This window comes from Chrysochloris asiatica, unplaced genomic scaffold, assembly GCF_000296735.1.
Source record: "Chrysochloris asiatica unplaced genomic scaffold, ChrAsi1.0 scaffold00001, whole genome shotgun sequence".
Taxonomy (NCBI): Eukaryota; Metazoa; Chordata; class Mammalia; order Afrosoricida; family Chrysochloridae; genus Chrysochloris; species Chrysochloris asiatica.
In genome coordinates this window covers 29,608,193-29,623,189 of record NW_006408519.1, presented here as the reverse complement: position 1 = coordinate 29,623,189, position 14,997 = coordinate 29,608,193, and the positions used below count along the sequence as shown (strand labels likewise).

Genomic DNA, 14,997 nt, shown 5'->3' with positions numbered 1-14,997 from the left:
TATGAAATTTGTAATCTCTGAGGTTAAGTTCTTATTGGTGATTACAACACACACTATCATTTGGAAACCACTGACCTATTCTTGTTGTTGGTGTGATGTGCCATGGAGTTGGATCCGACTCATAGTGACCCTGCACAGGGTTTCTGAGGCTGTTAATCTTTAAGGAGCAGAAAGCCTCATCTTTCTCTTGTGGAACAGACGGTAGTTTCGAACTGCTGACCCTGAGGTTAGCAGCCTGATTCGTAACCACTACGCTACCAGAGCTCCTGATCTATTCTTAGAACAGGAAAATTTGCAGACAGGCAAGTTCCCTTACTAATTAATTTTTAAAACTAAAAACATGATAGCTTTTTGTTGTAAAACTTCAAAATAGATAAGCAAAAACAGAGAATAGTAATACTATTCAGATAATGTTTTAAACACTGAAAATGAATCTATCTCATTTAAATCCTCACCGTAATCTTATGAATTTGATACAGTTATGAACCTTCTTCCCCCATTTTAAAGATAAATAGGCAGAGAGACTAGGTAATTTATACAACATCACATTGCTAGTCAGTGGTGTTGTTCATTGAGTCGGTCTAAGACTTTAAATCTTTGCAAGAGCAGAAAGCCTCATCTTTCTCCTGCTGGGTGACTGGTGGGCTTGAACCACTGACCTTGTCATTTGCAATCCAGTGCATATCTTATGAAACGACTGTGCTCCCCAATAGGTGGTGTAGTCATGATTTAAACTTGATTGTAAGACTGAAGTTGAATTCTAGAGTTGTTGTTAAGTGTCCTCGAGTCAGTGCCTACTCACAGTGACCCTACAGAGGGTTTATGAGGAGTGGCTGGTGAGCTTGAACTGCTGACCTTGAGGTTCAAACCGACCTTGCAATCCAGCATACTAACCCACAGAGCCACTAGGACTCCAATTCTAGAGTACTCCTTCAAGTAAAACTCGCTATAACCACACAACGGAAAAATAAAGACTGCTTCTCATTTGGTGTATGTGCTTTTATGTCTTTCCCCATTCATATGTATCTATGCATTTATCAGAGAAAATTTCTTTGCCATTAACCTATGCTTGATAGTCCCTCTTGTGCCTCACTGTCCTCTGGGTACAATAGGGAATGGGTACAAGAAAACAGTGGGAGTGAGATGGGATACAGAGAAGTAACCTCTGGAATATCTCCAAATAGTTATCTGTTATTTAGACATCCTTCTCATGTTCCTTTTATACCAAAATTGTCTTTCTATAAGGCTGTACCAATGTAATATTTAATATTTATTTAATTCTGGGGAATCCTGGCGTGGCCTTGTGGGATAAAGGACTAGACTGAAAGGTTGGTTTGAACCATAAGGTTGGTGGTTCAAACTCATCAGCCGCTCCTTGGAAATCTTCCAAGGAGTGACTGATGAGTTTTACATACGTTAGGTCCTAAATGTCCTAGACTTTCATTTGACTGTGGAATATTTAGTGTCTTTCTATCTTGTAAAAACTTATTTTCTCCAGTTAATTAAATTAACATCAAGGATATGGTGCTCAGAGATGCTCTCCAAAATAAGGAATGGTCAGACACTTGTTATATGAAATTTTATTGGCATGAATGGAACATCGCACACTCTTGCCTTTGGATGTGAGCCAGGAGGGTCACTCTAAGGCAAGAATTTCAGTACAGGTGCAAAAGTTAAGATAAGGTGTTTTCAGACCCAACATTCCACAGGTCTCTTAACTTTGAGGTTCCCAAGGAAAGAGAGTCCTGAGTTGGTTTTTCAGCTCAGCCTTAAGCCTGATGCTAAGACTTTCCACACAGTCCATCAAAATCCTGCTTTATTTACATTTTTCCAAACTCCAGCCTTTCTCCTGTAAGAGACTGGTCCGGGTTTCTCTGGAATATTTGCTCCCTTGTTGGGGAAAGGGAATCAATGCAAGTTTGTTGCTTACAGGTGTGTTCCCGTGGTCTTTAACTGAGGTTTATATCAATCCTAAAATGAAAACAAGCGTTCCTTTCAGTATCTTTTTACAATTTTTTTTTCTCTCAAAGCAAAAGATGGGCTCTTAGCTGTTTGTAATTGCAATTTAAATCTTGTCTGATGACACAAACTAGTCAAGATCATTACTGCTTTCAGTTCGGCCCAAACGGAAACTAGTAATGTTAATCTAGATCGCGACAATGAATCTAATACAAATTATCTGGAAAGACTATTTAGTCTGCCTGCTTCCTGCAGGTCTTCACTGGACTGGCTTATCCTAAACGTCAGCTCCTCAGAGTGCTTTCTGACCAGCCTCATCGTAAAGTACACACTAGTCACTGTATCCAATCACCTTATTTTATTTTTATCATTCTGAATGATCTTATTCGATCTTTCATAGGAGTCCTGGTGTGGCGCCGTGGGTTAATGCGCCAGACTGCAAAGCCGTTTGAACTGCAAGGTCGGTGGTTCAAACTCACCAGCTGCTCCTTGGAAACCCTTTATAGGGTCGCTATGGGTCGGAATCGACTCGACGGCACTCAACAACAACAACATCCCCATTAGAAATATAAATTTCAGGAGAAAAGGTACCACGACAGCTCTGATAGTCCGGCATTCCCGGTATATCTAGAACCTTGACTGATGCCTAATAGGTCCTCAACAAATACACTGAATGAGTGAACAAGTGTTTGTTCACTATTTCCCACTTTTTCTCCTTTAAACACCTACCAAGTACACCTACCTAGATTCCATCTACGGCTAAAAACGGAGGAAAGCATCCGGCTTCGCCATTGGCTGGAGCGTTTGTCGTTGCTCCTGGCAACCACTATTTCCCACTAGTCGAGTAGAGGCCACGCGCTTCTCTTTCGCCCGCCCCCAAGGACCGGCGGCCAGATTCAGCCGAAAAAGCGGGTGTTAGCCCTTTAAGCAGTGGGACTTCTGGTCACGTCGCCCTGCAGCCGCCGGAAGAGGAAGTGTCGCCTGCGAACGAGCCCTCGCTCGTCCGAATTCGGTGGCGCCACGTCCGCCGGTCTCCGCCTTCTGCACCGCGGCTTCGGCGGCTTCCGCCTCGACACCTTCCACTTGCGGAGCTAGCCACGTCGTGCGGGAGCTGAGACTGGGAGTTGGGTGACTGTGCGCATTCTGGCGACCTGAGAAGCGAAGATGTCGGATATCGGGGACTGGTTTAGGAGCATCCCAGCCATCACGCGCTATTGGTTCGCCGCCAGTGTCGCGGTGCCTTTGGTCGGCAAGCTCGGCCTCATCAGCCCGGCCTACTTGTTCCTCTGGCCGGAAGCCTTTCTCTACCGCTTCCAGGTATTGACCTGCGCCTGGAGCCAGTGGAGAGTACAAATTCTAGGTGGCTCCGCGGTGGTAGCGCGTCGGCCGGCGTGTTATGGACGCGCGGTGCTTAGTGGGATATGTAGTGCAACGGGCTCCAGCGCTTTAGGGCGGGGTCCTAGGGTTCCGGGTGGGAGTAGGTATAGGGGTCTGGAACAAGGGCCTGAATAACTGGAGCTGTGGACCTTACCCCGATGGGAAGGGACTGGGCTCATCCTTATAATAAGATTTTGTGTGCTGCTCGCTCTCAGCACTAAGTTAAGGAGACAGGTAGAAGGTAAGTCAGTGGCGTTTATCAATCACTGTAGTGCACACCGATGTTAAGAACTTTCAACAGCTATGGTTTTTAGCCTTGGGTCCACCTGTAACAGGTACCCTCAGACTTCCTTTTGCCGCTCACGTGGTTGGCTTGTGGGTGTCAGCCTAGCCAGTTTAGCGCTGAGCTCTGTCAACATTGATGTGTTTTTTTTTGTCTTCCTGTAGGAGGGATTTGAGGCCTGAGGTGCGGCAGAATGGGTTTATTTGGGGCTTTCCCCGAGGCTCTAACCTAGCATCTAGACTGTAGTAGCTGAATGGTAGGAAGAATGAGTAAAGAGTAAATTGCATCAGAAATGGAAGATACTGTCATTATTTGAGCTTGAAGGGAGAATCCAAAGTGATTACTTGGCAAGGGAATGTTTGTTTCCTGAGGGTTCTGTGGTTTAAATTTTAATTCGCGTCAGATACTGAGATCTGACATTAATTTTACTCTGACATTAACAGAATTTGGTCTGTGGGTAGTACTCTTGGCTCCCCCTACTTCACTGGCTATTATTTTTAAGTCTTTTTTTGGGGGTGGTCCCTAACCTCCCTGGTAGCATAGTGGTTATGAGTCAGGCTGCTAACCTGAGGGTCAGCAGTTCGAAACTACCAGCTGTTGCGCGGGAAAAAGATGAGGCTTTCTGCTCCCGTACAGATGTACAGCCTCGGAAACCCTGTACAGGGTCACTATGAGTCGGAACCAACTCCACGGCACATAACAACAATAACAACCTCTAAATGATGTGATGTGCCCCAAAGATCGGATATAAGACCTCTTTGTATTCCCCAAGATGTTCTCCCCTTCACCCTGGAAAGAAATAGCAAGTCTATTATTATAGGAGCTTGAGCTAATAGTTTTCGGGTCACCTCTGAATTTCTCTCTTTCATACACAGCAATTTGTCAAAAAATCCTGTTTACTCTGCCTGGGACATACGTCCAGAACGCAGTGCCTTCTCACTTTCCATTGTAAGCCAGCCTTGTGTTCCTTCCAGTCTTTCCTCTAAACAGCTAGAGTGCACCTTTCAACTATAAGTCATGTCCTGCTATTTCTCTGCTCAGAACCCTTCACTGCCTTGTCATTTTGCTGAGTAAAATCCAATGCCTTTCAATGGCATGCAAGACCCCCACTGCCTTTCTGGCCTTATCTGCCATTACTCTTTGTCTTGTACAATGGTATCCTTGTTCCTTCAGTATTTTAATGCTATCTCTTCTCAGGACCTTTACATATATTTCTCTGCTTAAGGAAGATAAGCCACGCCTATCTTCTTTCACCCTTCTGGTCTCTGCCCAAATGCTGTTTTATTGGTGAAGCCTTCTCTGAGTGCCCTACAGAAGATTGCACTCCTTCTTTACTCTACTGAACTCTTGCTTGCTACATATAACCTGTTGGTCAACTTTCCCTAAGAGAAGAAGGCTCCAGGAGAGCAGGATCTTTGTCTTGCTTACTACTGTCTTTGTCACCTAAAAGAGAGCCTGGCACACAACAGGTACTGTTGGTTGAATGCATGGAAATAATTGGACACCTGCTATGTGCTGGCCATTGGGGATATAGAAGTGCATAGGAAAGGCCCCAACTCCTTTGAAGAAAATAGAGGAAGGCATGTGATGAAGAGTAACAAAGATATAATACGTTGTCCTGAAAGATATTTGAACAGAAACTTGAACGAAGAAGGCAGCCTTAGGAAGAGATGGCTCTGGGGACAACTTTCCAGGGAGAAAGAAGAGTACATGAAAGGCGTAGGATCAGAAACAAGGAACAGAATGAAGATTCTGTGGCTAGTGTAGACATTGTAGGGATGTGAGTTGGTATACAAGGATAGGAAGACAGCCAGGGTGAGTGCTGTAAAGATACATGTTAAACTGGGGCCTGTTGTCACCCTCGGTTGCCATGGAATTGGTTTCATCTTAAAAGCAAGAGAACAAAAGGATGCCAGTCCTGAGTCACCTTCATGATGATTCGGTGTGCTTGAGTCCCGTGTGGCCGTGTCTTCCTCCCAACCTTGTCTTCCACACTGTACCACACAATATTCTGTTATGATCCCTAAGGATTTCATTGACTAATTTTTGAAAGTAGATTGTTAGCCTCCTCTTCCTAGCCTGTCGTAGTCTGGGAGCTCTGCTGAATCTTGTGCACTCCACTGTGGGTGAGTCCGCTGGTATCTGAAATACCAGCGGCATAGCTTCCAGCATCATGGCAGCACCCACGTCACCACAGCCACGCCACCACAGGACAGCACACCGATCAATGGCTGACGGGTGGTGGGGGCTGTGTAATGGATTTGAAGTTTTATTGTCAGGATACTAGGAAGTCATGGTATGGCACTGTAGGATAAGCACTGGACTGCTAACCACACGCTCAGCAGTTCAAACCCACCAGCCTCTCCTTGGAAACCCTGTACAGGCTTGCTTTGAATTGGCACCTACTTGAAGCAATGTAACAACACCAGGACGCCTTTGGAACCTCTTGAACAGAGGCTTGTCAAGACCTTGAGGACTCTGGGGTGGACTTGGTCTGTGGGTAGGGAACAGGGAAATTGGGTGTTGTAGCCCAGCATGGTTTCCATGTGAAGGGGCTGGGCTAGATAATGGGATCACAGACAAGTCAGGAGGCCAGAAAGGTGGTGGTTTGGACCAGGGTGGCTGTGAATGTAAAAGAGAAGTGGATAGATTGGGAGTTGGAATAGTTAAGATTGTTTGATGGGTTGGATATGGAGGGAAGAAGGGTGAAGGAAACACAATTCAATGAAGTCGCTGGTAACACACAAGTGACTGAGTGGACGGCAGAGTTGCTTTCTGGGATTGGGAATGTTTGGGGAGACTCAGGTTTGGGGAGGGCCGTGGCTAGAGTATATTTTTGTCATGTTAACTCTGAAATGCAATTTTGTGGTTAAAAAAAAAAATTCACCAATTCACCTTTTTTTATGGCTATAATGATCATGCTCATGCTATGTTGCCCTGTTTTGTAGACAACTGTAGTTTGTTTGTTTCTGTAAATCAAAGATGGTGCTAGGCTGTCTTGTTTAACTCCTGTACGTATACTATCTGTCAAACCACATAGCTAAGTGTATAGTTGTTGTGAAGTGTCATTGAATCGATTCCGACCCATATTGACCCTGTATAGGATTTCCAAGGAGCAGCTGGTGAGCTTGAACTGCTGACCTTTCAGTTCAAACGGCTTAGCAGTCTGACACATTAACCCACAGCGCCACACCAGGACTCCAAGTGTTTGTTGTTGTTAAGTGCCGTCGAGTGGATTCCAACCCATTTTAAGGTAATTTCTTCCAAATCATTCATGGTGGTGGTGTTAAGTGTCGGCCAGTCAATTCCAACTCATTGTGACTCTGTATAGGGTTTCTGATGAGCAGCTGGTGGGTTTGAACTGCTGAGCTTGCGGTTAGCAGTCTAGTTCTAATCCAACAGCGCCACACCAGGACTCTAGGCAGTTATTTTTCCTCCTCTTTTCTGTTACAGTAGATGCAGTTGTCACCACTGTTTGTCTCCATAGCATTCCTTCACCTTAAAAGAAACTTAGTGTCCCCTAAGTAATGGCTCCCCCTTCCCCTCTCTGCTCCCACCCTTGTTAGTGATGTCAAATTGGTTCTGACTCAGAGTGACCCTGTATAGGGTTTCCGGAGAGTGGCTGCTGAGTTTGAACCAGCGACCTTGTTTCAAACTGACTGTGTGGTCCAGTGTTTATTCTATAGTGCCACATCAGGACTCCTACCCTTGTGGTTGTTAAGTGCCGTCGAATTGGTTCCAACTCATAGTGGCCCGGTCTAGGGTTTCCTAGGAGCAGCTGGTGAGCTTGAACCGCCAACCTTGGTTTCAAATGACTTTGTGTCCAGTGCATTAACCCATGGCACCACACCAGGACTCCTACCCTAGGAACCACTAATTAATATGGGTCTCTTAGATGCTTTTAGGGATCTAGGAGGGGAAGTCACTTGGTGTAAGATCATGATTCTGCATGGTGGCCAGAACTGTTTCCGTTACTTACTGGCTCTAGTGAAGACTTGATTGAGACTGAGTGAATGCTCTGCTCTGAGTGCCTGGTGACCTGCTGGGAAATATGTGTCACATGGAGCAATGGTGAATCACGTTGTTGGAAGGACCTGGTCAAAACTGGCTCTGTGACCCCGCTTGCAGAATCTTGCTCACTTGTGCAGTCTGCTTAGTGAAGTCAGTAACGAAAGGCGGCCTTTCTAGGGGCAGGTGTACATGGGAAAAAGGGTGAACTGATGTGTGCTCTCCTTTAGAATCATCATTTATGTCTCTTTACCAGGGATTACCCATCCTCCGGCCCTTGGTTGCTTCTTCTGGCCTTGTTGCTCTGAGTCTGTGAGGCTGACTGTGCAGGTGTGAAAAGAAAGAGCCTGTACCCTGTCTCTCCTTTCTGATTCTCTGAGTCTGACCCATGCTGGACAACTTTCAGTTCCCTCTGAAGGTGCTCGTTTACAAATGAAGCAATTGAGGAACCCACACGCACGTGATGCGTCTTGAGAGAGAGAGGCTGACTGCCAGCCACAGAAAATGGTGGTGTGTTTAGCATTTCTTCCCAGGCTCATTTTTTCCTTTAGAAGCTGAATCTTTAATGAAGACCTTGAAATTTTTATAGACCTTCTTGCACTTAAAAAAATAAATAAATAAAGGAGATGATTTTTTAATTTAAACTTGTGTAAATTGGGTAAAGGTTTGCAGAGCACATCAGTTTTCTGTCCAACAGTTTATACACGTTTTGTTTCATGTCATGGGTTGCAATTCCTGCACTGTAACCTCATGTGTCCCACTTGTGTTTCCTTCTCCTTTCCTAACCCTTCTGAATTTTGTCCTTGGGTGAATGCTGCCCTTTTGATCTTGGTTGTTATTAAATGCCGTTGAGTCAGTTCTGACTCACAGCGACCCTGCATAGAGTTCCAAGGAGCAGCTGGTGGGTTTGAACCACTGACTTATCTGATAGCAGTATGGTGCATATCCTCCAGTGCCACACCAGGAGTCCTTAATGGTCGTAAATGGTTGATTATTCTGAGGTGTTTGTACCTACCCAGTGTTGCCATTCTCCTTGTAGGCTTATTGTTGGGTTGAAATTTCCAGTCTTCAAAGGCGACTAAGAGTCATGATCGTCTAGGGGAGGTGGGCTGGGAAGGGAGGATGCTTGATCTAGAATTGTGGATTCGTGTTATAAGTGACATCATTTCTTCTCTTGATAACTTCTGGGTGAGTTACTTAATTGCTTTGGAACTACAGAGTTTCCAGTGTGCTTTCTTTTGGATAAGTCAGAACGTCTAGGTGTGTGTTCAGACTCTACATCATAGGCAAACTCACACCCATCAATCAGAGGGTAGACAGTGATGAGCTGTCTTTCCACTGGTCTCTCAGGAACCAGCAGAAAGGTGGCTGATTCCTGCTGTCCTTCTGTGTCCCCAGGGCTTCCTGGCAGCATTGCTTCCCTTTTTTTGAACAGAAGAGCATTTGACTGTGCTGTTCTGTTCACACCTTGTTCAGCTCTCACACAAAACAAATAACCTTCAAATTGAGGAAATAGCTACTTACTACATGTCTTTTTTGTATAAAACACATAGAAAACTATTTAAAAAGTGACCAGGAAGTAGCCTAGGAAATAAAAACCAACCCAGCCTAACCCACTGCTACCAAGTTGGTTCCAACGCATGGCTTCCGGGATGGAATCTTGACATATACGAGCATCATTACCTTTTTGGGTTTGATGTTGCCAATGCCTAACCCCAGTGTTTCCAGGGCTCTTAAGCCTGGTAAACAGACTGTTCAAATATAGTACCTTCTGTTATTAAATAAAGCAAGAAATCCTGCTATTGCTACTTTCTCTCCATGGACAGTAGGATTCTAGTTTTAATGTAACAACTTTTTGTCTCTCAGACAGCATCTTCACTTGAAAAAATGGGAAGATGTAAACCCCCAATTTTCCTAATTTATTTTTAAGACTAAGAAGAAGTGTCACCTACCAAACCTGTTAATCAAGTCAGGTACCTATATTAGCAGAGCTTTTGCATATATTATCACATCTCACCTGATGACAGCTATCCTAGCAGATTTAAGAGCATGCTGGGAAGACAGACGTATTCATTTATAACAGGAAGAGGCTGAGCTTGGAAGGAACCTTAAAATTGGGATTTAGAACTTTTGTGGTTGGTGTTTTGGGATTAAGAGCTTTTGAATTTTAGCAGTCCTGTCCACTTTAGACAAATCTGCTGTGGATTATCGATACCATTGCTCAGGAGTGCATGACTTTGGTTTCTAACATTTTTTTTTTTTTTAAATAGCATTCTGATAATTTTTGAAAATAATTTAGACCTCAGTGCCTCCCAGAAGAGGGTCTGAGAAACTCCCAAGGGTCACAGACATACTTAAAGAACTGCGGCCCTAGCGTTTGTTCATAGATGAGGCCACAAGGCTGTGTACTTCTCCTTCTTTTCTGTCTAAGGCCAAACACATTTCCAAAGTGGCTGCACTAACTGTCCCTTCCACGGCAGTGTGTAATTGTTCTGATTACTCCACATCACCATTAACACTCCTGTTGTCAGATTTATCATTTTTTCCAGACTCAGTGAAAGTGAAATACTCACAGTATCTCATTGTGGTTTTGATTTGTATTTTCTTGTAATTAATGACTGAGCATCTTTTGTGAGTATCTGCTTGTTGGCCAGTTGGTTTCCTTTTCTGTGAAGTGCCTATCCTCCTACCCTCCCAACCTCTGGGAATGGCTTCCTTTAAGCCTTGCATTATGGCAAAACTGATTAATTTCATACAAGATTTACATATACCTCATTTGTGTAGTACCACCAAAAAAAAGGAGCTCTGGTAGCATAGTGGCTACGAATTGGGCTGCAAACCGCAAGGTCAGCAGTTCAAAACTACCAGCTGTTCCACGGGAAAAAGATGAGGCTTTCTGCTCCCATAAAGATTTACAGCCTCGGAAACCCTTTATAGGGTCGCTATGAGTCGGAACCGACTCCACGGCACATAACAACAACAACAACCCTACAAGGGAACTGCTAGTGTGGTGCTGTAGAATAGTACTGGACTGATAACCTCAAGGTCAGTAGTTCAAACCCACCAGCTGCTCCTCAGAAATTTAAAACAGATTTGCGATGAGTCAGAATTGACAGCATTTAACAACAACAACCTCCACAAGGGTTCATGTACCTTATTTGCATTAGCAAAACTGACCAATAAGTTGGCCACAGGCAACTTATTTACATACATAGTCCCACTCAGTTATCTCTTGGGAGTTAAAGACCATGGCTAGAAGGTCCGTATAATAGTAATTCACTATACTGCAGTACATATTCCAGCAACTGTAAAAACTGTAAAAGTATACTGCTCAGAAAATGACCTTTTCATGTTATGGTTACTGCTGAAGCTCATCCAGACTTCTATGGCAAACCTGTTAAAATTGAAATAAGTTTTTAAATGAAGAGTTACTCTCACGTAGGAAAAACTTTCCCTTAATTTGTTTTCTGTTGATTTGCGCTTTACCTTGGTATATGGTGTTCTAGGGAGAAGACAAAGCTTCTTCTTCCCATCTTATGAGTAAAGAACTAAAGGGGCGAGAGTACGGTGACTTGGTCACATGACATGGCAGTGTCTTGGGATAAGCCCACTCATATGTCTTCTCGTTAGCACTGATCTGCCTGATCCCATAAGGGCCATCCGTTTGAGTGGGAACTGAGACTGTTCCGAAACTGACTCGGCAAAGATCCAGATCTTTGTTTCTTCCCCCAACTTTTTTTTACCCCCAGCCAAAAATGCAGCTACTTCACTCTTCATGGAAGTCCTACTAGAAAGGAGGTGGGGAAATGGACTGTGGCCATTTCTTTCTTAATGAGTCCCTCCCTAGTTAAGATTTGTGGGGATGAGTTTGACACAGCTGTTAAATGCAGGTTGCGGATTATTCATAGATTTCTAACTTTTTATGGAATAAAAGTATACAAACTGAAAATGTAGATTACAGATATACAGCTTATTGATCGTTGAAAAGCTCAACCAACATCTGTAACCAGCATCCAGATCAAGAAACATTATTACCAGCCCACAAAAACCTTCCTCTGGTCAGTCCCCCCTTTTGGTAACCACGGTGGTTCAAGCTCACCAGCTGCTCCTTGGAAACCCTATACAGGGTTGCTCTGGGTTAGAACCAACTCGATGGCACTTAACAACAACAACAACATCCTCACTTAATGTGGTGCTATGGGTTAATGTGCCAAACTGCAAAGCTGTGTGAACTGCGAGGTTGGCGGTTCAAGCTCATCAGCGGATCCTTGGAAATGCTATACAGGGTTGCTCTGGGTCAGAACCGACTCGAAGGCACTTATAACAACAGCAGTCCTCACTTAATAGTGTAGATGGTTTTTGCCTCTTTTTTCAATTTGCGTAAGTGGAAGTACACAGGATGGACTTTTGTACTTAGCGTCTTTTCTCAGCAGTATGTTTGAGAGTCCCCCATATTGTCGCATGTAGGTTGTAGGTTGCTCATCCTAATTATTCCACTCTGTGAGTGTGGCACCGTTTACTTATCCATTCTACTGTTGGGCTTTCTGGGTAGTTTCCAGCGTGGGGCTCTAATGAGTAATGCTGCTGTGAACAGTCTAGTGCCTGTCTTGGTGAACATATGTATTTCTTGATGAACATATGTATGCATTTCTGGTGCATCTATACCAAGGAGTGGAATTGCTCTTTTCAAGTCTTCAGTAGAGTGCCTTTCGTTTATTTAAATGAGTGGTACGGGCCTTGTCTTGCTTATCTAACGTGTCTCAAAGCGAAAAACCAAAACCAGACCCACTCGCAGCTTGCTAGCAGGTGCTCCTCTCTCTCACTTGCTTGTTGAGCTGAGGTGGACGTTCCTTAAGTCTAGACCCTGACTGTTTCAGGAAAGTTGCTTCTGCGGACAGTATGTTAACCTCCTTGTAAACTCTGGGCCTTTGTGGTGACTTTAGTGGCAGGTCGTTTGGGAGACTGGAGTTGAAGGATGGCTGCAGCTGGCTCTCAGTGGAGGCTTTTGCATTAGGGACTCAAGAATAGGGAGGCTCTATGCTGCCATTGAAATGAGCCCAGTTTTCCTCAAGAACAAAACCAGGAAGATTACGGTTTACATTGAGGTTCTCTTGGACAAGGCCCAGGCTCCTTGCCCCGAACATACCTAGCTGTCTTTTAAGGCATCCAGTTAGCTTTCCAGGGTTAAAAACATGCTGGAAATAAGGCTGATTTTCTTATCCTAACCATAGGATAAGCACTGGACTGCTGACCACAAGATTGTTGTTGTTAAGTGCCATCGAGTCAGTTCCAACTCATAGCGACCTTGTGCAGGGTTTCCCAGGAGCAGCTGGTGGGCTTGAACCACTAACCTTGTGGTTAGTACATCTCCTATAGCACCATACTAGGAGTCTACCAGTTGCTCCGTGGGAGAAAGATCAGATGTTTCTGCACCCATAAAAACTGGGAGCCTTGGAAACCCTATACTAGGTCATTATAGGTCAGAACCCACTTGACAGCTTCTAACAACAATAACCATTTACATAAGGAGCTCTGGTAGTGCAGTATTGGGCTGTTGACCACAAGGTCAGCAGTTCAAGTCCCCCAGCCACTCTGCAGGAGAGAGATGAGACTGTGTGCTCCCATAAAGATGTACGGCCTAGGGATCCCTGTGGAGCAGCTCTGCCCTGTCCTGTTGGGCACTGTGAATCAGAACCCGCTGAGGGCAGTGGCTTTATCTGTTTACATGTCAGCTGGGTGCCTTCAGTGGGGATTCAGAAACATGACCTCAGTCCTTCGCAAGAGAGGAGGCGGCTCTTGATATTTTCAAATTATAATCTTCAAGTGACACAAGAATAGTCTGTTAGATCAGTGGCAGCAAACATCTAACTCAAGGGTAAGCGTAATGATGGGAGAAGAGGTGAGGTGTTTTGACAGACACTGATTTCCAAAGAGCAGGTGCTCACGGTGGCTAAAAATAGGGTCATGTCTTCAGCTGGTGAAATTGTAGTCAAAAAAGCTTGAGGTTTCTTCTCCCAAATCAGGCCTTGAGTAATGTATTAGAAGTATGGGCTGATTTACAGTGGGAATTAGTAAAAATCAGTTAATTATGCATCACCAAAAAGAGTGTGGGAATAGTCATACATCCACACAAAGCATTTGAATTTTTACAAGGCACCTCTCTAATGTTGTTGTTGTTAAGTGCTGTTGAGTCGGGTCCAACCCATAGTGACCGTGTGTATAGGCTTTCCAAGAGCAGCTGGTGAGCTTGAACCACCAACCTTGCAGTTCAGACAGCTTTGCAGTCTGGCGCATTAACCCACAGCACCATCCCAGGACTCTTAATTCCAGCCTTATACAAATTCTGTGAGGCAAGGAAGGCAGGAGTCACCATAGGACAGACAGCACACTAGTGGATGAGGAAGCCTCTTGGCTGAGGCGATGACTCTGTTCTGCTTTAATCACCAGTGCCAAGAGAATGAATTTGTAGGCTTATCCGCAGTTTGTTTCACCCATAGCAGTCCTGAAATTTTTTGTGTGGCACCGTAGAGTAAGCCCTGGACTGCTAACTTAAAGGTCAGCAGTTCAGACCCATCAGTCAGTTGGAACAGTGTTCATGGTCAGTATGAGTTGAAATCGACTCCACGGCACTTAACAACAACATAGCTCATGTTAACCATGCCACTTGTGAGAGGCATTGTAAAAACAGGCGTTCCCGTAGCTGAAACTCTGGAGTCAGACTGTCTCAGACAGAGTTCTAACTCTCCCAGTTATTAGCTATTATTTAACTTCTCTAAGTGTCGTTTACTGACCTATAAAAGCCGTCCCCTGTGTTAATCCACCTAAGTAAGTAGAATTGAGGTTTTTCACTCACGTATTCATTTCACCATCCACCAAAGTAGGGCAGGTAGTAGCTTAGGTCGTTTCCCTTTTACAGATGGGTGTTGAGACTCAGAAATGGTCATTTGTAAACTTGGACTGAAATCCAGGTCTTCTCCTCAGGTCTCCAGCACCCTTTCCATTAAACTCTGCTGTTCCCATTGGGACATTAAGCAGAAACCACAGTGAGTTTTGTTGGGAGATCACATTTTCCCTGCACAGGGAATTGCACTCCGAGGGCTGCAGTCTTAGACTTGGAGAGCGGAACTTGTTAGATCTGTGTCTGGCTGGTGCCCACCACTGCCTGTCCGTCATTCCAGCCACATCCAGGTTATTAGCAGTACCTCTGCTTCGTTCTCTGTGCTCTTGCAGTTCTTTGGGACTTTTGTACTCATTTTTCTAAGACCAAACTTCCCCTCCCATGTCTGCTTCTTTGGACAGCCTCCCTGCCGATTGTGAATGCTGCTGAGGGCTGTCCCTTTTGTGCTTGGTACTTGGTAGAACATTGTAAG

At 44.6% G+C, this 14,997-nt stretch overlaps 1 protein-coding gene across 2 annotated transcripts in view; it reads left to right on the top strand.

The window, feature by feature from the left end:
• Window positions 1-2,993: 2,993 nt before the first annotated feature.
• The window catches only part of DERL1 (derlin 1), a 31,393-nt gene continuing 19,389 nt past the window's right edge, over window positions 2,994-14,997 (top strand). Inside the window, exon 1 of one of the 2 annotated variants that reach the window (XM_006830683.1) lies at window positions 2,994-3,276. In XM_006830683.1, coding sequence (XP_006830746.1) covers window positions 3,124-3,276 — 153 coding nt within the window. In that variant the 5' untranslated portion in view covers window positions 2,994-3,123. The remainder of the gene's footprint in view (window positions 3,277-14,997) is intronic. The other variant, XM_006830684.1, reaches the window with a different exon arrangement.